The 27,798-nt window shown below is 30.7% G+C and overlaps 1 protein-coding gene across 2 annotated transcripts in view; it reads left to right on the top strand.

Annotated features, from left to right (window-relative positions):
* The window catches only part of LOC126748396 (lachesin), a 776,345-nt gene that overhangs the window by 541,469 nt on the left and 207,078 nt on the right, over nucleotides 1–27,798 (top strand). For both annotated transcript variants that reach the window (XM_050457624.1, XM_050457613.1), the window contains exon 4: nucleotides 13,917–14,124. In XM_050457624.1, coding sequence (XP_050313581.1) covers nucleotides 13,917–14,124 — 208 coding nt within the window. The remainder of the gene's footprint in view (nucleotides 1–13,916; nucleotides 14,125–27,798) is intronic.

The following is a 27,798-nucleotide window of genomic DNA, read 5'->3' on the forward strand; positions in this document are numbered from 1 at the left end:
AATTTAAGTTTCTTTGAATATGAAACGGGGCATTCAAGCTCATTTGTAAAATTCTCTTTTAACTCTGAAAGTGCATTTAGAGGATCAATCAATGATGGTTCAGGAAATTTCAACAAATGGTTTTTTAATGTACTTGAAAATTGTGATTCCTCAAAATGTTCAGAACATAAATAATACCTTTTTTGTGTAAATCGCAAATTTAAGTTTTTAAACCATTTTTGTCTTTTCTCTATATCTTTTACAGGAAATTGAAAAAATTATTTATTTTTATAATTGGAATTGGTAACAGGAAAATAATATTTATTTTTACATGAAGCCATGATGCATCCATGCACATATGTACCAGGCTCGGTACCAGGCACTTTGCCTTCGTTGTTTGACATACTTATTAATTAAGTTGAACCCCAGCACAAAAGATGTTTAACAAAAAAAACTGATTTCCATCTACATAGTACCTTACCTATATATAATTTATATACCTTGCTATTGCTATTTTTTCAGATCTTCAGGCTGAAAAAAAAGGAAAAATAATTAACATAGGAAATGGTTTTTTAGCAATATATTAATATCGTATTTATTTCTCATGCATACCTACCTAAGAGTGTCAGAATAGAGTAAAGTAAATATTTGCTTTTTTGGTATCCTACTTTATCTCCAATTCCAATATTATGAAGTACTTTTTTTAGGAGGGCTACAAACAAAAATAACAAAAAATAATAATGTTATATAAAAAAAACTTTTAATTTAAATATTACAAAAATACATACTTAATCCAAAACAGTGTTTGCTTGTTGAAACTTTTTGCAGACTTGTGTTTTGTTGTTTTGCCCTATCAGATTTCTTGAGTTATTGACACAAAAAATGGAAAACCTAATTCTGAGGAGCATAAAGAAAGCCATAGAAAAATGTAATTATGTTTATAACTAATTTCTGGCAGATTCTGGTCGTTTGTATAAATATACTCCTTTTAGAATTATTAGGTTTATAGATTTAGGAAGAAGTCCATCCTTACAGTGGAGTTGATAGATAGGTGAAATGAAACACTCGCAGTCTCCCTCCACTAATATATTTGACTATTTTTTGGTAGATTACTTAAAATCACCAAGAAAAGCCCAACATATTTCGAATATAGACATATTCATCATCAGGGGCAAGCCAAAAAGGGGTTTAAACTGATAGGAAATGTTTTACACTACATATAAGGTAAGATTTTATACAAATAATGAAATAGTAAGGCTTACCAAGGATTGATTGTTACATTTTTTACTCCTTTAATTGACAACAAATCTTTCATGCTTCTCTAGGGTAGCGACAACAGCTCAGAGTTAATTTGTATATTTAAAAACTTAATCAAGATGGGCATAATACACAATTTATTATCCTAACCCTACCCCTAAGCCTAAGCAACAACTAGAGCACTTAGTAATATTAGTATGGAATTTCAAGGAAATGAAGTCTAAACATAATATATAATAAAAACACTAAAAAATACCTATAACAAATATTTAACTTTTTTAAGTATTACGCTAAGCCTAAACCTTAATATTGGTAAAATTATAGGAAGGTATTATTTATTAGAATATTGTTTACCTACCTGGAAATTCGCCACAGAAAGCTTGCTCCTGTGGTACAAAAATACTTACAACTGAGTACCTACAATCTATTTTTTTTGTAGTGGCAAACTGCACAGAACACAAATTTAATACAGCAACTGGCAAAGTGGCAAATACGCAAATAATAAAAATAATGGCCGCCTTTTTCCCTTTTGGTGGTGTTGTCCGTGTTGTTGTTGGTGTCGGGATCGGGTAGGTTCGCGATTCTCGTGCGACTTCGGACTTTAGTTCCGGCGACAAGGGCGCACCATGCGCCAATTAGTTGGGCAAGAAACAATGTGCCAAAGAGCGTCTATTATTCGGATACTCTCCATATCTAAAAGGAAATTTTTAAAATTAGTTGGAGTTTATTTATTATTCACTCTTTAATGTTTTTATATTTTATTTTATTTTATTTCTGTAAGTTGCTCTTTTCTTTCATGGATTTACAAACGATTAATAATTCTAGTAGTATGGCTAGATGGTCACCTTATCGAAATTCACCCTAATGAAACTCAGTAATATTAAATGAAGATAAAAACTCGAAGAAAACAAACTTTAACAAAAAGTACCAGAACTGAACAAAAAAAACTATAATATATTAACAATGCTTTGCATATTCTTGGAACTCGTTGCTATATAAAACCTCCTTCATCAAGCAATCCAACAACAAGAAAGTGTTCGTCGCATATCAAGACGTTCGAGACTTGACCCAACTTGATCCAAATGCACAGTTTATTAAATTTGACAAAGGATTCTACTATATCCTTATCATATGCAATGTGTTCAAGGCGACTTCTAACCACTGACTATAAAATAAGGATTCAGTTTTGTCGGGAAATACTGCATCGTAATATAGAAGCTCCTTTTTTATATTTTGCGGAGTGACGAAACAGATTTAAAAGTACGGTAATATTTAATATACACTATTGGGACTATGCTAAACTAACAGTGGTGATCAATTATCGTTTTCAGCCCTAGCATTTAGTCAATCTATAAGCGGGCATCATTATAAGGCAATATCTTGATACTACTTTTAATAATCGATTGATTGGAAGGGTATGAATCATTCAATGGCCGCCGCGTTCACCTGACCTGAACTCCATAGACTTTTTTTTATATAAGTTTTTCAAAGAACTTGCTTCCATCAATTAATGTCAGAATAAAGTAGAACTGCAAAAGAAATAAGGCAAACGTCTAACGTTATTATATACAATGGAAGAGCCTTCCGGCGCGTAAAAAATAATTTCATCAGCCGTTGCCGAATGTGTATTAGGGCAGGTGGTTCACTTTTTGAATATTTATTCTGATGTTTACCAGCAATAAAATCCCTTATCGAGGAACGACTAGCTTAATAAAAATGTCAATTAAAAAAGACTTGTATCGCTTATCTGAAAGAATTTCACCATACAAGAATCTTTTTAAATAAGTAACTTTTCCCGAAGGTTGTTAATTTTTTGTAGGAAATCTGTTTATGACGCTAATCTTTTTTGCAACTTAGGGCTATTATGATATTCTTTCTATAAATTTTGTACATGATGCATGAAGTGATTTTTATAAAAATCAAAAAAACGGTAATAATTTTTAAGTCAACAACAATCGTGTAATAATAAGTATATACAGTTGTTTTCTTTGCCAATGACCTGCATTATCGCTTCCTTTCGTTTAGACGTCCACTTTTGGGACACCCTGTCTATGCTACTAAGCTATCTACTTCAAATGACCATCTTAAATGGTTAATTAACTAATAAGTTCTACTCTTTAAAGACCCCTTGCTAGTACTAAATAGAAATTTTACTTCAAGAGTGAAGAACATAATCACATAACACAAAGCCTATATAGCTCTGGAATTTAAAAAAAAACAAACTCGTTCAGTTTCCATATAAAATGTTTTTCCCAGATGTCAACAATGTTCGTTTCGGCTTAAAAACTAATTCGGTACGTCCCTGATCCTGTTATATTTTTTAGTCGCCCAGGGACAGTATAGAGTTCACGCTTACGCTATCACACATATTGTCGACGAAACAATATTGCATTAAACTTCTCTAATGGAAAATGTTCGAAGTTCCCCTCAGCCATAAAAACAAACTAAACGAAGGTCGCATCGCAGGAGGGAACTCCATTTTTACTTTGTTATAGTCAGCTAAAACTGAAGCGAGGCTACCGTGTCGATGGAGTTTTTATTTTTTCAAATTTGATATGGAACTTTTTGTTGTTTGGAAACTTGTTAATATTTCGCCATTGGGTGTGTTAAGTTAAAACGGATTTAAAATATTCCCAGAGGTACTTTTAAAAAAATTTTTTTTAGTTATAAATGAATATAGAAGGTCATTTGCTTAATCTCTGATTTGGCTAGTATTAAGACTATTATTTTGTCTTTCGTTGCGATTTTCTTTAACACCTATCATTCTTTTTTCGTTACAAGTACTTTTTATTTTCTTGCAAACAAGTATAATTAATTATATAATTACTTTAAGTAATATCTAGCTCATTTAGAAGCTTTTAAACTAAGTCCTGTATGCCTTAATTTGAATTTCGTGAGTTTGTAACCTCATACAAAGTGACAAAAAAAAATCCACTGACAAAAGACTAATCAGATAACCCCATTCTTCCAACTTTTATTTTATTTAAATATGGTATGAATGAATACTTATTAAAGGAATATTTTTTTGCATAATATGTAAGCACTTATTTTTCCATGCTATTTTTTATTAATTATACGTTTAGTTATACGTTTTTTCTCAAACAAATTTTAAATATTTCGCTCCTCTTGAATAATTTGATTAATCAAGAGGGGTTGATAATTATTCTTTTTAACATATTTTATACTATTGTAATATATAAGTCGAATTAATGCTAAAATCCTACATTATATTGAAAAATGTCTTATTTTCATGATTTTTAGTTTCTCGACGTTAAATTCATAGACATTAGACAAAACAATAATTTTCAACGTCAAGTGAGTTTTTTAGAGCTTGTGTAAAAAAATATACTAGATAGCGCAGCAACCATGTAACAAGCTCTAATTTTTTTTGGATTCGAATTTTTCATATTTTTATTATGGATGGACACGAGCCATGATTCTGCTTAATTTTCATTAAAAAAATATTTCTGTTAACTTCCGGTTTAAAGTAATCATAAGTTTCTTACTTTTTTATAGAACCTTGTATATCCTCTTCAGTCCCAAGGAATTGTTTTAGTTTTTTTTTTTGTGAAACTTTTAATAAAATAGGCTTATAAGTATTTAAAAAAAGCAAAAAAAGTAAAAAATTACTACAGAAAAAAATATGACATGTCCAGTATTTTGGACAATTGGACTTAAGTCTCTAATTATGAAATTCAAAAAAACATTGCCTCTCTGGAGAAATGCATAAATAAAGCTTACATTTCACACAAAAAAATCTTGTTTTCTTTGTACAGCCTTGATTACGGCAGCGCATATAGGAATTTTTGTTATTAACACTGCATATTGGTAGATGTTCATTACCAGTTGTCTTGACATCTCTTGGTGGCATCTCCGACCTCTTGCATATTTTAGCAGGCTGACTTATTTCTTCATCTAATGAACAAGTTGGATCTTGAAAACCTTTTGCTTGTGCCCCAAAGGTAAGAGATTTCCCGATATACAGTATAAATTCAAGTAAATCCATGATAGAGTTTTTTCTATCTCCACGAGCGAAGCAGTCTTGGCGGTATTCAACCCACGAATTTGTAAATGCCAAGTCCACAAAATGCCAGAAAACTCTTATCGGACATTTTTTGTTCGCATACAAATGCGATAGTAAGATATTAGTCTATCACACATGTCCACTCCTCCCATAGAATGGTTGTAACTAGTGACAGAGTTTGGATATGAAAGAAGAAGGTACTTATTATTTTTCTTGTCCCATCGGCGTACTTCTGTTACTGGCGCAGAGCCTGAAGATGTTGATGCCATTGTTACTGATCTATTGTCCATCCATTTCAGAATGGTCATTTTTTTGTCTTGTCGCACAAACTCATCAAAGGAATCACGACCATTCGAGAGGAGCTCTTTGATCTCGCGGAATTCTGTTATTCATAATTGTCCCTGTTCCCAAAATTCCTTTTGTTAGTAAATGATCCAGTAGCTTGACTGAAGTAAAGTAACGATCAAAATAAATTATGTGCCCTGGCGACAAATCTTCTGAAAGCTTCTTTACAACCGATCCACCTATTCCCAAATTTTGATCGGGTGAACCATCTGGCCAAGTTTTTGCACCTTGATAAATCATAAAATCTAAAACCAGTCCGGAAGGTGTAGCTAAAACAAATTTTTTAAGTCCTACTGGATTTGTCTTGTTTTTAACGTACTGTCGGAGAGCAGTAGTGCCTGTAAAGGGGATCATCTGCTCGTCGATGCTCAATTCTTTACTCCTTGGTAAAGTAATACACTTTTTACGAATTGCATCAATGATAGGTTGAACTTTCCATAGCCGATTTGACTGCTTTACCTCATTTGAAACACTAAGATTGTTAACAACATGTAGAAAATTTCTTAATTTAAAAATACGGTATCTAGGTAGCTGAGTAATGCAAGATATTTCAATTCCCTTCATAAAATACAACCGCAGCCATGGAAGTCCAAAAATGCCCATTAAAATATGTATTCCAGTCAATATTCGATATTCTTTGGCTGTTGACTTTAGTGTTTTTTTTTCATTTGCTTGCATGGCACGAATATTACTTTGTTTTGATAAATTTTCCCTAAAATAATCTGAAAAGTATTAATAAAAATAGTTCAGAAGTGTCCAATACTCATGATCATCTTGTAACTGCCTTTCCGGGTCAAGGTAGACATCTTCTCGACTTTCAAAAACATTTCTTTTCCATTTTACTTCTGCGGTTTTATTGCTCCTGGAGAATCTGCTCTCTAATTCTGGATAAGAGAACATTATCGTCAGCAGACTCCTCTTCAATGGTATCAGAAACCGAATCTGCGTCTGCCGGCGCCGGCTCGTCGTCCTCATTATCATTTGCCTCAATTGATTCACTGTTTTCGGCGGTGATTTCCTCATCATCATCGCTCAAGTAGAAGTCACTGTCATTTAGAATCTCTTCAAGATCTTTATCCGTCAGTGGTTGCATACCACCTTAAAAAAAAGACGAAATAATAATAACAATAAAATTTTTGGGTAAAAAGTAAAAACTTGAACCAAATATAGTCCCGACGTCCAAAATACTGCACAAAATCAAAAGCCGAATACTCTGTAGAGCGACGTTACATTTTCTGTACGTATATTTGTTGATTTACTAAATAGCAGTCAAATTATTTGATTTTAATCAGTATTTTATCAAAACAATCGAAAATAATGTAAATATTACCTAGTTTCTGATACGACGCCATGATTTACAACACAACACCTGTTCCGTCAAAACAAAACTGAAAAAATCCAACGTTGCCAAATATTTGTAACCAAATATTTTTTGGCGTATGTATGCACGTCCAGTCCGCTGCACGGCGGGCTCCAAATCACGTTAAGTCGTCGTGAGCCCGTACTAATATATTTTGAAAAATGTACAGCGGGCTGGACGTGTGGACTGAAGAGGATATGTTTTACGCCATTGGTTGCGTATTAACAGTTTCTTTTCAGCGACATATCACAGCTTCACATTTAATTGACAAGAGACATTTAAAAGTGATTTTAATGTAAATCATCTAGATGGCTATAGATACCGAGTTAGGAATTGCTTTAGGTAAGCATACTGGTATTTAGAAATTATGAACATGCCTGTATTTAATTACCATTTTATTTGGAAAGAATGTTCCTAATTTTTTTATGTATTTTGAACACTAGGATAATATAAAATATTATAATTATACATAAAATGCTTTTAGTATTATTTAGTTATTAATGTTTTAAACGCATAAAATAGTGTAAAATAATCGTCTAAAAAATAAAGCAAATAAGCTTGGGTTTCGCGAAACTCAAATAGCACATAATGCTCTTAATTGTTTCTTTTAAGTATTGTCAAATACGTCAAAATTAGCCAATAGAAGCATTATCCGCAATTCGCGTTTCTCAATTTGCGAGGGTCTGAACTGAGCTTAAGGATTTTGAGGTATGGTGGGTTGCCTAATAAATTATGTAGTGTTATGTTGGTTTAGCTCCTTTTCGCCCTTGGCAGAAAAATTTAAACTTTGTACGAGTATAAAATAAGACAAATGAATTTACAATAAACTACTATATTTATAGCAAATAACATTTCTAATGCCAAAATATTTTTCAAAAAACCAGAAGTGAAAGTCTGGTTCAAACTGACCCAATAATTTCGCTGAGACAAATATAAACTAAAATTGGAGTGAACCATAATGCAGCTTGCCGCATTTTAAAAAAGTATAAATTTAAATCCTATAAATATTAAATACACCAACATTTATACGAAAACGATAATATAACACGGGTAAATTATTAGATATAATTATTCCTTGATCATTTTAATGCAAACTAAATTTTCTATTTTTTTTTTCAAGATTTATAAACCTCAATATTTAATCGAAATAATGCACGGTCGCAAGAAAATCCGGTAAATAAGTGAATTTCAAGAACGATTTGAGTTTAACTTGTGGAAAAATAATTAGCCCTATTATATTTAAGGATATTTAATTTAAAAAACATATATAATTTTCTCCAGAATGAAATTGAGAATTTTCTCGATGAATTTCCTTTAAATTTTGCTTCCTTAATATTCCAACAAGATAGAGCACCGCCACATAACACCAGAATAGTCTCAACTTTAAGGGAACAATTTGAAAAAAATTGGTTATGCACGAGCGGTTCAATAGGATGGCCAGCAAGATCACCGGATTTTATCCCACTAGATTTTTTTTATTTCGGAACATCTTACAAAAAAAGTCTTTCAAACGACTCCAACTGACAGAGGCGACTTAAAAGAGATGTACGAAAAACGTACTGCAGTACGAATAAGTAAAATTCTAGAACAATAGTTAAAACAATGTGGTACAAATATGTTGGGATATTAATAATGAACATTTCAAATATATGCTGTGAGAACAACTTCAATTTTGATTTCGATTATGTTATTGTTACTGTTTCTATACACACTTTAGATTTTCTGTTTTGCTTTTTGTATTTATGGTACAGAATTTATTAAATATAATCTTAGAGCAGTTTACCATAAGGTATAATTAAACACAGGCATGTCTACAATTTCTGAATACCAGTACACTTAGCTAAAACAATTGCTAATGCGGTGTTCATAGCCATGTAGATAAGTTACATTAAAATCACTTTTAACTGTCACTTGTCAATTAAATGTCAACTTGTGATATGTCAATATGAACAAAATAAAATATTTTTTAAATGTAAATTAAGCAGAATCATATCCAAATTTAATGAAAAAATTCAAAACCTAAAAAAAATTAGAGCTTGTTACATAGTTTCTGTGCCACCCAGTATACAGTCTTGTAAACAGTATAAATTATTCTTGGTGTCCTATGTTATTTAAATGGCAAAAAAGACAAACCTAGCCATCCTAACCCGGCCATCCTACTTTTAAGCTGTAGTTATAGACTGAAATCACCTTAAGAAATTCTCAATTTTTGCTTTAAAGGTTGATATAAAGAAAATTGAGCCAAAAGAAATGCCTGTTCTATATATTTTCCCTATTTTATTTGTATTATTTGCTCAGTAGATCCATATACCTTATACCCTATTAGAAACATAAAACTAACTCGTTAAATTTTGTCATCCATCTACTTTTCCAGGCAATATATATACCAGCTTCTCTGAAAAGTATGAAATTTAATATTTTAATTTTAACTGGCTTAGATAATTCAGCTTATGTGTTTAACTAATGTTTAATATGTTTTATTAACATATTAGAATGAGAAATTAAAAACCAACTGGTAATGAGTCTATAAGCTATATTCGTGTGCTCATTGGTTAATCCAAGTATCTTAGGTATTGCGAAAATATTGACACTTTTCTTCCTTAACATAAAGTTGGAAAATTAAATATTAAAGTTTAAAGAAAAATTGAAAACTTAAGAATGACAAAGTACTTACAAGTAAGCAAGTTGCCTTAACTATGGCAAATTTAGACCCCAGCTCAAAAGGAGAATAGGGTAAGTAATAAGCGCTTTGACTTAAGGTAGAATCAATTAGAGTTCCCTCGATAGTCTTAGAACATATTGATAAACCCAAAGACCCACTAAATTAAACCAATAGAAAAATTATGCTAAGGTCATTGAGATTTACATTACGTCAATGATAAGACATGAGAGTTACATACCAGGTTTGTATACCTACCAGGATCTTAAAACAGTTTACAGCTTGTAGGAGCTCTTTATACAATAGTTGTCAAACGGCGTAACTAGATGTTGGTTACACGATTTTTTATTAATATCGTTTTGTTCTGGCTTGTATCTGGCTTCAATAGCACCTTGATCATGTGAATAAGGCTGGACTGATAATTAAAAAAAAATAATTAAGTCAAAATTGACGCGTGATAACACTTTTTACGATTTTATTTTTATTTATATTAGACGCATTGACTTTTACCTTCTACAAGCAGCGTTTCAACAAAATTTATTTATATCTCTTAAAATTTATTTAATTTAGTCTATTTATAGTCTATATTTAGCCAGACTTAAGTAATAAAAAAAGCTGCATCCAGAGTTTTATTTGAAATTTTATGGCTCAAGTCAAAGCGATTGACATCGCTTACTAAAGTCACAGCTTAATTTTCTAGTGGTTGGTTTAAAACCTAATTTGTATTATTTATCAATCGCAATTAATAGTTTTATAAAATTTCAAGTAATAAAACCACTAGATGCATGCACTAAATAACATGCATCTTATCCATTTAAGTTATGCATTTTTACATTCAATAATTTTTTAAAGCGAAAAACCAAAAAAGGTAATTTTATAAATTCAACTTAATTTAGACAGCTAAGTGCTGCGATGCACATTTTAATTTTTAATAGATATTAATTTATGCTTTATCCCTTTAGAATCTTTTCACTTACTTTTTTTACACTAAATTCTTTTTATAAAGTATGATTGTATGAAGTAATTACGCATGAATAATTCTAGCAGAGCCCATTTAAAACTAGTCTCAAAAATATTCACATAAAACTCTATCCAAAGTTTTATGAGGAATTTTTGTCAAATTAAGCGCACCGATATTTACAAAAAAAATACGGTAAATGGGAAAACAGAGCTGAATTTATGCAAATATCGTAAATTTTGTTTTAAAATTATTCGATCGCATAGCTTTTACCTTTTCTGATTGTTTTATTTGAAAAAAATGTTATTCAGCTTTATTCCAAATGAAGCGTATAAGAGCAAAACCAGACATTTGACATAAGCCATTTTGAGTAAAACGAGAAAAACCTGCCAAAATCATAATTTTTATCTAATTAACTTCCGGTTTTAAATAAAATATTTGAAATTTTGATAGCTAATAATATTGTATCACTTATTAAAATATAGCTTATCAGTAAAAAGATATCTTAATAAAAAAATGGATATGTCTGGTTTTGCACCTTAGACCAGCAAATATCTGTTTTTGCATCTTATTTTTTATAACTGTTGTGATTATTTTCTTAATGAGACTAGAGAATAAAATTTTAAAAAAAATTTCTTTGTTAATATAAAATTTATAATAAAAAAAATTCTATGGTGTCAAAAAATAATAAGCCTTTGCAATAAAACAAAAACGAACTTTAAAGATAATGCTTTTATTAACCAAAATTAAATTCTTAAATCTTCATCCTCATTATCCTCTTCAGGGTCCTCTAGATGATCTACATAATGAAAGTTTTCAAAATCAAATGCCTGTTTGAAAAAATTACGGTGTTCGTCAGTCGCCCAATCTTCCTCATAGTGTTTAGCTAATAAAGCAGATATGCTTTTGATTTTATTAGGTTTTAAGCTTCTGCCTACCCTTAATTGTTGCAAATTAATTTGAGAGATTTTCTTTCCCCTTTTACAAAGACTCTTGGCATCAGAAATATTATTTTTATAAAATGGTTTACCTTTGACCAAAACTAACCCATTACGGTTTTTTAAAAATATTAGTCTTTTCGATGGTTGAAACCGAAAATGCCGGGTTGCAGGAGTTTTAATCACTTTTTGTACTTCAGTCTTCCAGTCAAAAACTGAGTAATCTTCTCCCATCTTTAACACTGTGGAATATTCTTTTATAATATTGATGTAGGTTTCTGGATCAATAATAGTGGAACATTTCTTTACCTGTCTTTCAATTTGAGCAAATACTCGGTCAGGGGGAAGAAAAGAATGACCAACAATGAGACAACAACTTTCATATTGGGGGGGAGAACAGCATTGCAGCCAGTATTGAATCATCCGTACATTGTGGTATTCTTATTTTGTCCCCCACAACTATCGGCTACTAAACATACTTGCTCGATCTCTTGATTAAAACTGAAATGTTTAAGAGTGTTAAAAACGGCGGAAACTATCTCATTGGAGCTTCTTTGACGATCATTCTCTGTCCATATGAATGATTTTACTGTTTGAGGGTTAAGACTGGACTTTGAATGTCCTTTTACTACAGTAAAATGATAGAGGTTTATCTGCATACTAAAATAACAAGCTTGGTCTGGAATTTTCGGCAGCGGTAAATTTTTTTGGCAGTCAAACGAAAATATTGCAATTCTGGGATTTGTATCTCTTTGTTTCGAACATTTTTTTTAGATTTTGGTACCAGGTCACTCTTTGGTTTATTCGTTACGCAGTGTTTCAATGTAAACAGATCTTGATATGATTTGGATGCCTGATGATAAAACTTTTCATTAAATTTTCTTATTTCGGTCATAGTAAGCGACAAACATTAAAGCTTTTTTGTTTTATGACCACACGTGGGAAATTCAGAAAGGCGCTTTTGTAAATATCTAAAAATGAAAATTGTCGCTATAGGATGCACTAATAAAAAATTCTTAAGTAAACATACCTTTTTATTTTGACTTTTTCTCTTTTCCATTCCTGCTTATTAACCAGTCTTTTTCGACCCTTGCCTGTTGGACTAGACTCAATAGTAATGTCTTCATGTACTTTTTTTACTAAATAATTTTTTTTGCTTAAAAAATCTTACAAAATTATTTTTTCATACTTTTTGTCGTACCACGTTTTACCTCAAACTGATTAATTTAGAAAAACTAATTTTTTTGGAAAATGTCAAATGTCTGGTTTTGCTTTTATACATTCACATTTTGTTCAAAAGTTACCAGTAAACCATTTTAAGCGCGGTCATAGGTTTTGTGTTTTATTCACTTAAAAATATCTATATATCCTTCATAAGCTTATACAAGGAAATGTAATTATGAAGAAACCAAGTTTTGCTAAAACAGCTTTCTCGTAGATCAAATTAACTATTTATAATTTACTAATTTCGTACTGAAGTCACCTTAAAAAACTACATATTTATCTGTTATTTTCTAAGTATCAAAATAAAAAAAATTGGATCAAACTAAGTATATTTATCGTTTATGGTATCTAATTGTTTATGCTTATTTCTTATTTAGTTAAACTGATCTTTGAAATTTGTCATATCTACACTTTTCCAGGCAATATTTTGTTCCGGAAATTAAGGAATTAAATTTTTTTAGTATAAGCAAATAAGCAAATTTAGTGTTGAGTATAATTATATAAAACACCTGTAGACAAAGCCCTGGTTAATTTCTGATACTGGAATTCTGATATGCTTCACTCACTTTTTAAAAATTGTCTAAAAGTTATCTGGGAAATACATAAACTCGACCATATAAGATAGCTTATATGTAAAAGAAACTGTATATTCTATTCAAACATTCTAGATAAATTGGTTTTTCTTAATTTGTACTAATCCTGCCTCCACTTTAACAACTTTACCCCTACTTGATTTATTCTATTCAGACTGGATTCATTTTTTTTATTATTCGTACTCAACTAAAGCGATAAAAACGGGGCATTTATTTCACATAGTCATACAAAAATAATCCTATCCGACTAATTTTAATTAGAGCCACGGCTTGCGCAATCACTCATGTCTACTTAAAAATAATCTCGAAAATATTCACATGAAACTCTATCTAGAGTTTATTAGGAATTTTTTTCTCTATATTAAAGCGACGATATTTGCTGAAAGATTATGGAAAACGTGGCCAGAATTTATATGGAAGGTCGCAGCAAATTATCCTTCCCCTACCGCTTTTTAAAAAGTTTATTAGTTAAATTTATAATAGTTAAAATACTTAATTAGAAGCTTATTTAAAAACGTGCACCATATCCATTTAAATTATGCATATTAAGTTAGTTTTATATATAAAATATGTTTTCAGGTCGCCTGGGTGAGAGCAGAAGACCAAACCATCCTAAGTCTTCACACAAAAGTAGTAACTCACAATAGTCGAATAGCTGTACATCATGACAACTTAAACACTTGGCAATTGCGCATCAGACAACTTAAGGAGTCGGATCGTGGATGCTACATGTGCCAAATTAATACCGGAGTCATGAAGATCGCCGAGGGCTGCTTAGATGTTTATGGTAAGTAAATTACCTTCATGCAAGTAATTGATTTAATAATAAAACAAAAATCGTGTCGTTACTTGCACTAACGACCAAAATAATTAACCTTAAGGTCCGCAATTAGTGTAATTATAATCATATTTCTGTAATAATTTATTAAGGGGGGTGTCGGTTTGCTAAATATGGCTGTTTGCGTGTCGGAGCTATGAAAGTTATGTTTTTTTTTTCAAAATTACACAGCAAAATTTTTATATTGCTTAAAAACTATTGAAATAAATATGACAAAGTAGATTTTAATTAATTGGTATGCTGTTTTTATTAATTTATATCGGTTTTTGTAAAAAAAAGTTATGTCACAACTCAAAGGAAATTAAACGATTATACCAATTTAAAGGCGTTTGTTCAGATTAATAACATGACCGAGGACCAATTTTTTTAGAAAATAATTTTAAGTAATATTAAAATTAAAGAAAAAAGTAGCAATAAAATAGATAAAAAAATAAAATTATTTATAAAAGATTTTTTTGTTGATTTATTATTATCTAAGAGCAAGATAATATTGATGCAATAATGAGAATATTTTAATGCAGGAAAAAGGCAGAAAAAGTTAAAGAGATTAGTAATCAAGCAATTTCTAAAATGCTTGATGCAATTTGGAATTTCTATCATACTTGTATAATTATCGAATTTGGATGTCCTATTATTAGTAATTTTCGATAAACTAATAAAGAAATAAATGGAGATTTTTTTGATGTTTTAACAATTTTCTTTGTCAACTTAAAACAAATAAAAGTTAGAAACATACTACCCACTAAAGTTATGCTCTCTTGTTTCAAATTTCAAAATAACTTTACTCCGCCTATATAATTTAAAAACATAACATAAATATATCCTACAGTACATCATAATGCTTACCAGTAGTTTGTCAAAGAGATAAGTAAAGGCTTGGTCGTATCATTAGATATATTATTCCAAGTTATTTAGAATATTTGCTACAAAAGACTTTTTATACTCTGTATAAAAATAGCTTCTAATTAATAATCGCATTATCTAATTTATTTGGTAGTCCAGCTAATTAATTATCTATGCTATAATTTATGGATTAGACTGAATAACTTAAATATAACGTATAAGGAATATAACATAAAATTAAGACAGACTACGTATTAAAGTATCGGTAAAGAGTTGACCTGACTACTATAACAATTCATAGATTTTATTCTCAAGAACTTTTTTCTTATAAGATTGCTCTTCTAAGTTTGCTTTAGACAGTTAACATTTGGTGAATTTATGCCAAATATAAAACGTTCCTAGACAACCATTTTTCCTATTATGTCGGCGTTTCAACCACAACTCGAGGTCTATAAATTGAAATGTTGAACAGAAAGAAATTTCACCGAATAACAAGACATGAGCACATTAGTGCAACGAAAATAAAATTTAGAATTGAATATATATACTTAATATACAGGGTGATTTTTATAAGAAGGTCATGGTAAGGCAAAATACAGGGGTTAAAGCTTTTAAAAAAATTAAGAAATTAATTTTTAGTGTTTTGACTGTTTAAGATATCGGTGTCAAATTTTCTCAATAAAGCTACCTAATAAAGATTCTTTAAATGTTAAAAGTAAATGTTTTAGTTTCAACCAGTGGCGTAGATCAGATAGGCATTAGAGTAATTTTTTAATAAAAAAATAGTACCCCACTGATAATTAAAAATTTTAAGAATCCTTGGTTTATTTAACAAAAAAAAAGGTATCTTTTTGCATCTTTTTCCCAAAAGGCACCATTTTATCAGAATTTAAAAATAAATAACTTTAATAAAAACTAAGGAAAAAAAAACTTTATTGGATAACGTTAAAAAATACTAAATAATAACTAATAATAATTAATAATTAATTTAAAAGGTGCTCAAAGTGACCGCCATTTTGCTGGATACAGAGCCTGCAGCGTAATGTTAAATTGTCGTGAATTTTCTGAATAACTTCACCCCTATCTTTAATTTCGCCTGCAGCTACTGCAATGCGAGCCAAGAGATCATGTTCATCTGGCACAGGTGTAGAATAAATAAATTGGTCCAAATGACCCCACAAATAAAAATCACAGGGATTTAAATCGGGGGAGCGCGCTGGCCAAGCCACTGGCTCTCCCCTCCCAATCCAACGTCTAGGATCAAATAGATCTTTGATTCAAATATTCCCTGACAACGCGACCATAGTATGCCGGACAACCATCATGTTGAAGCCACATTATTTGCCGAACATCCAATGGCACATCTTCTAAAAGTTCAGGCAGTACATCTCGAAGAAAAATCAAATAATTCCCTGCAATGAGACATCTTGGCAAAATGTACAGACCAATCAACTTGTCCCCTACAATGCCTGCCCAAACATTCACAGGGAATTTTTGTTGGTAGCCACGGATAAATTTAGCATGAGGGTTTTCATCAGCCCAGACATGATTGTTTCTTGGGTTGAAATGTCCCTCCCGGCAAAACGTTGATTCGTCACTAAACAAAATAGCTTGGCGAATGTCTGGGTGTTGAACCTCTTGTTGAAGATACCAAGTGGCAAACGCGAACCTATTAGCATAGTCTTGGGGCAACAGATGCTGAACCTTTTGTTTTTTAAATGGATAAAGGTGGTTATCATGCAAAACTTTCCAAACCAACGTTTGGCTTATCCTCAGATGATCAGCAATTTTTCGGGTACTTGTATTTGGATCCTCTTCAATATTGTAAAGTATTTCTTCCTCAACATTATCACGAATAGGTCTTGCACGAACTCTTATGCCTGGGTTTACCTAAAACAAAAAGTACATGTAAATTTTTTGTTTTTATTTTTTTTAAGTAGGTTCTTACTTGTAATTGTCCTCTCTCACGTAGACTCCTGTCGACCTTAAGAAAAAATCTTCTCTCTGGGACCATTCGATTGGGAAAACGTTCAGCATATATCGCGCGAGCCAATACAGCATTTCCTCCGGATTCACCAAGGGCTAAATGCATATCTGCCAATTCATTCCACGTAAATCGCTCCATAACATTCAAAATAAAGCAACGGCAGAACAACTACCTTATTTAAATTAATCAGGAAGATAACGTTATAACAAAGTTTTGATTCGTATGTCAAAAATATCCTAGCAACCATCAAAGCTATTAGTTATTTTGTTATCATGTCCCTCTTTGCAATTTGCATGGCATTGAGTTAGCGAATGTGCACACTCGGCGAATCCGATGAGTTCGTGCGACACCAAATACAAGTACCCGAAAAATTGCTGGACACCAACTTTATCCAATTAAAAAACAAAAGGTTCTGCCCATCTGACCCATCTTCAACAAGGGGCTAAACACCCAGACATTTGGCAAGCTTTTGGTTGTGGTAGCCTGCATGGTTTCTTAGCCAGCGAGATCCCCTAATTGAAATCCTTGTCATCTACTTATTTACTTGACACCAGTTCAAGAATCATGTGGCTCGCATTGCCAGTACCTGCAGGCGAAATTAAAGATAGGGGTGAAGTTATTCAGAAAATTCACGACAATTTAACATTACCCTGCAGGCTCTGTATCCAACAAAATGGCGGCCACTTTGAGCACCTTTTAAATTAATTATTAATTATTATTATTTATTATTTAGTATTTTTTAACGTTATCCAATTTTTTTCCTTAGTTTTTTATTTTTAAAGTTATTTATTTTTAAATTCTGATAAAATGGTGCCTTTTGGGAAAAAGATGCAGGATACCTTTTTTTCTGTTTAATAAACCAAGGATTCTTAAAATTTTTGATTATCAGTGGCGTACTATTTTTTTTTATTAAAAAATTACTCTAATGCCTATCTGATCTACGCCACTGGTTGAAACTAAAACATTTACTTTTTACATTTAAAGCATCTTTATTAGGTAGCTTTATTGAGAAAATTTGACACCGATATCTTAAACAGTCAAAAAACTAAAAATTAATTTCTTATTTTTTTTAAAAACCTTAACCGCCTGTATTTTGCTTCTGAGGCATGTCCAACTCATAGTGTCTTATATCAAAAGTTGTATTTGAACGTCCCCTATCATCGTCCAAAAGCATGACCTTCTTATAAAATCACCCTGTATATTTTACTTAAAAGAAAGCACTAAGAAAATTTAGGACATAAAATAATGATATTGAGTTTATAAACAAAGCCGCAATTTTTTTTTAAAAATAGGCAATATGACACAAACATATAAATTAATAGCCTTTATTACCGAATGATATAAAGATTAATAGATTAAATCAGATTAATTATTCATAAAAAAATATACAAAAATTGTACATTCACTAGTCAGAACATAGTTCTTCTTTTACATTGTTATTCTAAAACAGCTTTTATTCGTATTTATAAAATAACTTAAAGTAATAAAATATAAAGTATTTCACAAATAAACACCACTATCAATGTGTGCAAGATTGGTTCCAGGAGAAAATGGTGTAAGTTAAGTAAAAAGGAAAGGATGCTATGATAGCTGTTTGGGTGGTTTTTTTAATAGGTTAACTAGCATTTATTAACCTATCAAAAAAACCACCCAAACATCTATCATAGCATCCTTTCCTTTTAACTTATCCTTTTACTTTTTTCTTATTTTATGAACTTCTAAATGGCATTGGGGCAGTAGTGGTTCAACAGCATCTGTGTCTAAACGTAAAGTAAAATGTATACCTTATATTTTTGTCTGATAATATATTTGCAAGAAACAATTGCCAAATATTTTTTATGTTAATGTTATTAAAAGATAAAACATTTTTGACGCCCACACCATGAGAAAATGACAGGTTTTTTATGCAGATCAGGAATAATATAGGGCTCAAAACAGTTCCTTAAGGTACCCCATAATTTAAGGATTGGTTTTTTAAAAACCTATTGATTAAAAGAGATATTGAGAGAGATATGACTCCAGCAGGAGAAGAGCATTGTTATAAAAGTTGTAGAAAGCAATTTTTTAGGAGAGTACTATGAGTGACACAATCAAAGGCCTTTGTGAGGTCTAGAAAGGAAGTTATGTTAATATAACTCTTAAACCTTTATAAGATGTTGCTAGTAAAGCGATCAATAGCTAATTGTTCTTAAAAAATCCTAACTGAATTATAGCAAAAATCTTTTAAATTCAAAATGGTTAATATTTAAATTTTTTAGTATACGTTCAAAAATTTTAAATAGGATTGACAGTGGAGATATTGCGCGACAATTATTGCAGTCTTCATTAGACCCTTTAATATATTTCTCTTTTTTTTACTTTTAAGAGAGCACCACTATAAAGGCTTTAAATACTTACGCCGATATTCCTAAAGGCAACTGATTTGAATTTAAATATAGGAATATTTTCCAGTGATATTGGATATAGGTAGTTTTCCGACTGTTGAGACTTTTGAAGAATATTTAGCATTTGAAATAGTAGTTATAAAATATTCTAACTTAAAAACTTTTAGAAATATTTAAATAATATGGAATAATTTTTATTTAATCAAAGCTACATTGCCATTAAAATCTTAAAGGAGGTCTTAATTAACCTCCAATTTAAAAACAGATATTTCAATTCTAATGGCGAATTTTATAAACAGACATTTGAATTAGGTATGGGAAACTGTTGGTCTAGAAATCTACTAGTAAATTATCTTTTCGGTTACTTCTTTCTATAATGTTTATGTAATTTTTTATATAGCGTTGGTGACATAATAGAGTTAATTCGTACTACTTTTATTAATTTTCATTTAGGAAACTAGCTTCTTGATACTTTACTTGTTATCATCGAGACGTACTAACATAGTAAAAAAGGAAAAAAATAATAATAATTTGTTACGATCCATACTATATTATTTCTAGAATGTAGAATTAAAAAAAAGAAATCTAGAAGTCAACGCTTAAACTACCTATGCAGAATGAACTTAAAAACTTGTACCATTTCCATTTAAGTTATGCATTCAAAGTCAGTGCTTTTAGGACCCCTTTAATAATATTAACATTTTTTTTTCTTTACACATTAAATATTAAAAATAATAAATAAAAGTACTGCAATAATATAAATTATGTTTAGATTGATAACAGATATTTGACGATTACGGCACTTCCATAAATGCCGGGACTATTTAAATGTAGTTATTATGAAAAGGTATTCATACAAAGCATTGCATAATCCTTAAATGTATAATTGTTTATATTATTTATATAATTCAGTAACGGAGATTTTTACCAGTTTATATATATAAGTATCATATTGCCTTTTTTTATTTGCATTTTTCTTATAATTTCAATAACAGTTTATTTTATATAATTATAATTATTAGTTGTGTTTTTACATAAAAAGAATAAATATTTTTTAGAAATTATTTTTATTAATGTTTAATATTTCAAATATATCTGTAATATTGTGTCCTGAGGATGATCCCAAAGTGGTCAAAACATTGACATAATATAAAAAAGTAGTTCTCTAAGAGCCTTTAATTATTGGCCTGAATCCGACAAACATTAGTTATGCAAGCACATGACTACTTTATGTTTAGAATGGTATAGCTAAGTTAAAATAATATACTAAGTTTTAATTAAAAACCCACAGGCAACTAATGTATTTTATAAAAATTGTACTATTTTCATCGCTTTAGCTCTATCAGTAAAATTTAATAAACCAACGACATACAAACATGATTAAGTCCCAATGTAAATAGAGCATTTTAAATGAATCTAAAGAGATGCGAAAATTGACGAGGAAAACATTATAAATGATATTTTAAATTAAAAATCAGAAGTATATTTAGTTATATTAAGTATATTATAGTAATTTTCTAAATTAGTGAAATTTATGGATGATTCGGATAATTTGGAATTAGGTAATGAAAAGGCTGTCATGTAGAGATGATTAAAATTGACAAAATATATTACTGCTAAACCTAAACTGTTTGAACTAGTCATTTAAGTTCAGAAATGTTGGGCTGCAATAATGTGTATGCTGTGAATGTTCTACGTCTTATATTTATTGACAACAAATTTTTCCAGTGTTTACAAAGATCCTCTAATTCTTTATCTCCCAAATTAATGATCTAATCTTATTATTTTCAGGTTCTTTCAGATTTTTTTTTATAGTTTTACGTTTCCATCAGCTCCTTAAATCTGCATTTGAGTTTAACTGCTAATCTTAGTAATTTTGTTTTATATGTTGATCTACTGCAATGAATCTACTGAAGAAGCCATTTCAGTACGTCAACTTTCGTTATTTGATTATATATTCTGTATTAAGTGCTTCGATGGATTATAGGAAAACTATAAGTTAAAAAATATTTAAAATTTAACAAATGGTAGGGTCATTGATACTAGTCGTTATGAAATACTCCAGATGAAGCTAAGAATTATACACTCATATTACTACTTCCTATACTATCTAAAGTTAAGAAATATCTGCCTGAGAAAATTGTAAATTTACTGAGAGGGATTTTGGAGGAGTTTTTTTAGTGAAAACTTTGGATATAGAAAAAATAAAAGTACAAGTTGGGTATCCTTAATCTTATATCTGCCATTATGGATGCTTTTAATTATAAGTGATTTGATTTCGGCTGTGTTAACTGTGGAATCCTTCTGCGAAAGCTTGGTGCTATTGCATACATCGCTATACATCGACAAGGATGTTGATTATTTCAAGGATAAACCGAGCACAACGGAAAATGTAGCAGGGTACGTCTGGACCAGAATGAAAGAAGTTATGGACCATCCGGAATGGCTCTATGAAGTCGAAATATATGAAACTGAAAATAATGTTTTACGTTATAGGGGCGACTAAATGTCAATCTATGATTTTTAATGTCACTTATATGATAAAGATAAAATCATCTTTTAGAGAAAGTCACAAACTTAATATGTTTTATAGGATGGTTTTGTATTCTTACTAAGAACTTTAAAAATAAATGATTATTATAAATATTAATTTCTTTTCTATTATTATTAATATTATTATTAATATTAATTTAGAAATACAAGTGTTTGACTCTTATACCTTTTATAGACGGGTACCAAGTTTTACAGTATAGTGGTGTAATTTCGTCCAAGCACGAGATTAACCTTGGGGTGCCCCAGGATTCTACCTTGAATTCAATACTTTTTCTTATATATAAAAATGATTTCTCATTAATAGATCAAAAGCTAGGTTAGTGGAGGCTGATTTGTCTTTAACAGGCATTATTTAAGCAAATAAAATTCTGGAGAATAAAATGGTGTCAGAATGGTCCACGCTGTTAAAATACACTTTATTTAAATGCTATTATCAGTACTTAAAGAGACTATATATTATCAATGTTTTGTTTAGACTCTAAAATTTTTAGTGCTTGTATATATTTGGGATTTACTTTTGTGTTTTTTTAATTACCAATTGGTAGTCACTGTATTTTTTTTATTTATTGACGTTTGTATATTCCTTTATGTAATTTTAACAAGAAGAACAAAAATTTTTTTTTCTCTCGTTACATACAGCTTTTTTATTTATAGTTTTCCTATAATTTATGGATGTAGTGCTCGTTGATAATTGGCTTATAAGGAACGCTGGATTTCAACAAAAATATCCCTAAATACATGTTCCCAACTGTTTTTTTTTCTTTTTTTTTTCGAAATAGAAAAAACCCGTAAACCTTCCAGCATAAAAATTGTAAAGTACGTTATTCCGGCCCGTCGTACAGCAACATATTATCTACCTAACGGGGTTTTTACTTGCGTTAGGTAGTGTAACTGCAGTGAACAAGAGTCCTGCGAGATTACATATTCTGCTGCTGACGTTATTCAAAAGGGATGGATACAAAATGTCAAGGGGGGAAATGGGTCGCATTTTTGCCCTTTTTGAGGCTTGACATGGGTTTTTTTATAAAAGGATATCTAGGTTCAGATAAAAAGGTTAAATCTCTCTTTTTCTAATTAAAAACTTAATGTTGAGTTATATTCCTTAGGTATGTTAATTTATAGGTTGTTTAAATATAATTTCTTTCAAGGATTATTTTCTGCTAAGAATAATGGTTAAAGCCTGTAAGTAGGGAATCAACTATATTCTTATTGAGTTTGGATAACCAATAAAAATTTTACTGAAGAATTTTATTAAATTGATCTAATATCGGTAATTCTTTAAAATCATTAATTTAATTATTTATTACAATTATCTAGTATACCAATACTTTAATTTATTTTAGATCAATCATAATAAAATACTATATAAATATGATAATTATTAAATTACGATTTTAAGCCGATCGCGGCTTTTATGTATATAGTTGATTAATTATGAATTATTCATGATCTTTTATAATTAGGATGATGATTACTATTTATTATCCTCGTAATATTTAAATTTAGTTTTAATCGAAACATTTAAAATTAACTTTTAATAAAAAAGTAAATTAAACATTAAAAAAGTTAACTATTTTGGTGTAAAATTTTATTTGCTTTATTGTCAAAGAAAAATAATTATAAAAAAATTATTGACGGAGCAAACAAAAAAAAATACAGATAAAAACATACTAGTCAAAATAATATAAGTATAGCATAAAGCTATGATAAAAATAGTTTAGAAAGAAACATAACAATTAGGAAATGCAGGAATTCATATTTTCTTGACCCTGTTTTCTAGTCCTTAGTCTGAGATGGCTCTTCTGGAGTTATATACAAATATGAAGAAAGAAGGGGGTATTACTATTAAGACTCAGTGAATAATAAACAACACGTCCAAATTTCCTCGGTTCTCTAAACCCGTGCAAATGTTACCTGCAACCTATTAATTAGGATGTTATGACAGACTGTCAAAAATTTCAGAAGAGAGAAATCGCAGAAAATTGTTGCTATTGACTGACCTTTAATCAGACAAAAATAGACTTTACTAAAAAAGAAAAACATAGCATTCTCGATCAAAATATTTCAGTTAAAATAGTATTTGGAACTCCGAGTGAAGACTGATCCGGGGGAATCTATCATGCCTGAAACAGTTAGGTGAACTGTGTGATATAAGAGGTCTGAACACGAATATAAACGCCGTGCACCAACATTTGCAAACAAATAGATCTCACATTTTGGTTCTATCAGAGACGAAACTAAGCTCGACTTAGGTATAACGTTGGAGTCGCCATCTATGTCAGAAGCAGCTCTGGAATCCCCATGTTTCGATGTTATGTGGTTTAAAATAACAACCGAGACATCCACAAACCTTTGATTCCTTTAGCGACCACCCAGCTACAGAAGCTTCCTTTGGTGAAAACACTGACTTTGCTGATAAATTCGATGAACTACAAGCAAACCATCCAGAAAAAGCAACCAGTATCAACAGACTATGTATCAACTGAATAACGTACTCTATCAAAACTGATGACGATGTATGTTAAGCAGACTTTACTGATAGGGAGACTTCCCTAGCCTCCTGGATCTATTTCTCACGATGGACCCTGACTCGTAACATATTACAGTACATGAACATGCACCAGAAATGAGAACTCACGATGTACCCAGGCCGAATACAATTAGGCCCTGTGTTTCCTTGGACTACTGAGCTTTCAGCATGATTAACGCCGAAATGGAGGCTTATATTTCAAACACTCTTTAAAAACTCTATACACAGCAAATAAGGGTTTGATAAAAGTTGCAGTAAAAATAGTCAAGTTGCTTATCGTAAATGATGCAAGTCAAGTAAGAGACTCAAATCCTGGAAATCGCGTCAACTTTGTTTCCCTGAGAAATGCCTGGAAGAAAACGACTAATACCTGCAAAAAAAAATATAATGAGAGAATGAAGAATTAACTTCTTAACAGCCCAAATGGATCAAGATCACTTTGGTTTGCAGCAAAATCAGTCGGTCAATGTTTCTCTGTGTCAAAAATTTGACTATTAACTAGGCAAGATGATTCGATTGTAATAACCACAATACAAAAGCAAACTTGCTAGGTCAGATATTCGCATCAAACTCTACCGAAGATCAAGAAGGCAAATCACTACCGACTTTGCCAAGAAAGGCTTTCTTCGATGTCGGAGAGAGTGTTCCGTTGCAGAGGTCTTAAAGGCTTGGCCAATAACAGTATTAAGGCCATTAGCCCTAAGGAAATACCACGAATAGTATTAAACAAGTGTGCGATTTTACTGACACCACCCTTGAGCAAACAGTTTTATCTTTACTGGAGAAGAGGTCTCTTTCCTGAAAACCGAAAACTTCGCGGAAAAAAGCGCGGATTCTTATATATTTATATAAACTATAGATAACTTTAGATATTTCAAAGGCATTCAATAAGGTCTGGCATGAAAGCCTCTTTAACCAAGTATATTTTAATGGTTTGCCACCAACTCTCGTTCCTTGGCTTGGAAGCTCTCTCAAGAATTGATCCATCCAGGTTGTCATTGATAGACGCACCTCACAGTTTAATATTAACTCTGGTTTCAAATTGACTCTGATATTCCTCAGGGATGCATATGGTCTCCTACCGTTTTCCTATTATATATTAAGGGTGTACTTGGCAAAACTTTTAATCTAATTCACAGCTATACTGATACCAATATATTGATGACAGCTAAGATTCAGGCTGCTGTATTTACAAAAATGGCTGCCTCTGCTGTCACCAGTCTTCCTCAGTTCATTTATAAGGTATAAAAGTTATAAATACCAATGGAAAATATGTAGAATAATAAAAATAATATGTCTTGACATGATCATGTAATATTATGTCTTGGCTTCTAAAAAACTAGGTCTCTTTTTAAAATGAATGGGCTCTATAAACCGTAAGAGCTTTCAACACTTTACAATGCTCAAATTCATTCGTAAGTATGGTTCTCAAATATGGAGCTCTGCAACCAAACATACTTTGAAGCTGCTTGATTCTATTCAGAAGAGGACCATGCGTCTTATAGGAGATCCAGGTCAAAACGGAGTCCACCGAGTCCATGTAATAAATAATAAAAGTACTCAATAAAACCTTTTAAATGAGGTAACACAATATTTCTATTTAATGCATTTATTCAAGATGGCGCTTATGTGTTATTTTGACATTTAGAACTGTCGTTTTTATGTCAAAATAAAATAATGACGCATTTATTTTCGTACACTGATTTTTACCTATTCAAAAATCATAAGAATGTAAAACGTTAAAATAAAAAAAATACTTTTTTATTAGGCCGCCATTTTGAAACGAGTTAAGATATGGGTCTAATATTTCAGAGTTATAAATTACTCATTGAGACCTTTAAAATGAGGTACCACACGACCCCCCTTTCTATTTAAAATTTTTTCTCAAGATGTCGCCCAGCCGCCATCTTGGAATTTACAACTACCTAGTTTACAGTGAAAAATAGTATCTATAGACCAATTTACTTATGCCAAGTTTCAAAAAATTTTTTTGACCCGTTCAAAAAATAAATGGGGGGGGGACTTCAAAGAAAAGCACTGTATATCGAGCACATCTGCAAACGCCTAGAAGGACACTATATCGGAATCGTGTTTATGAAAAACTGCAAGTCTGGGAAATCAACTCCCAATTCACGCCTTTTCCGAATATTACTTGCAGTACTTTACCTTTGTAGTTCTTCCTACACTTAAGTACCATAGAGTTTGCCCCTTTGTGTCAGTGATTTCTATCATTTAAAAAAAAAATGTGTACTGCGAAGCTCTGCTAATAAGAACTTGCTGCTTTTTAAAGTTTGTTTCACAATATTTACAAAGTAGTTACTAAAACACATAGGTGAAATTCGGATTATGCTAGATGAATAGGTCTTATTTAGTTTATGCATAATTTACCAGGACTCACTGTAGACAGTACCTGCTTTGGCCATTATAATAAATATCCTTGGCAGCCTTTATAGTTTTGAGATAAATTTCTCTGTAAAATGCTACATATTCATGGATCTTCATCCACGGTCCTTGAGAATTTATGGTAATTTTATAACTTTAAAAATGCCATATAAAATATTTTGCACTTATATCTATATTCAATAATAAATCTTTTCAAAGTATAGGTTCAATATTGTTTAGGTAATAAGTAGTAGTAATATATATAAACAGATAGTAATATAGTGAAATATGTTAAAAATAAATACGAAACTAATAACATTTAGGAGTAAAGCAAAGCATTTTTAAGTAACATGCAATAATTAATGGTTCCTAAATAAAAGATGGTAATCAATAAGAACAAGCAATTATCGATTATTTCTTTTCTGGTAATAGATAAAAAGGCAATAAATTATAGGATCGTAATATGTGATAACTTTATTTACATTTGCAATTTCAAATCACCCAAATTAAAAAAGTCGAGCACTATTTTACTTGGAGCTATTTTTGGAATAAGATTACCAATTTTCCGTTCTTGAGACCTATGACTTTCATAATAATAATAATAAACGACTTTTTATTAAACTCGGCGAAGGGCAGCCAAAGCTGTGTGCTTAACCGAACATACAGAAATCAGCAATACATAATATTATAAATTACATGGTATAAACAGTCCTAATTAGTTACAATAATTATGATAATGAGAAATTTACAAAATTCATTTTAAATATATTTAAAAGTTCACAACCCTGGTATAGAACTATATTCACTCAGCATAAACCCTTTTACATTTTTCCTAAAACTTGACAGACTAAAATTTTGAAGTTTATTATGCAACAAATTGTTATATAATTTTGAAGCAAGAAACAAAAAGCTACGTTGAAACATAGCTGTGCGATGCTTTGGTA

This window comes from Anthonomus grandis, chromosome 2 (genome assembly GCF_022605725.1).
Source record: "Anthonomus grandis grandis chromosome 2, icAntGran1.3, whole genome shotgun sequence".
NCBI lineage: Eukaryota > Metazoa > Arthropoda > Insecta > Coleoptera > Curculionidae > Anthonomus > Anthonomus grandis.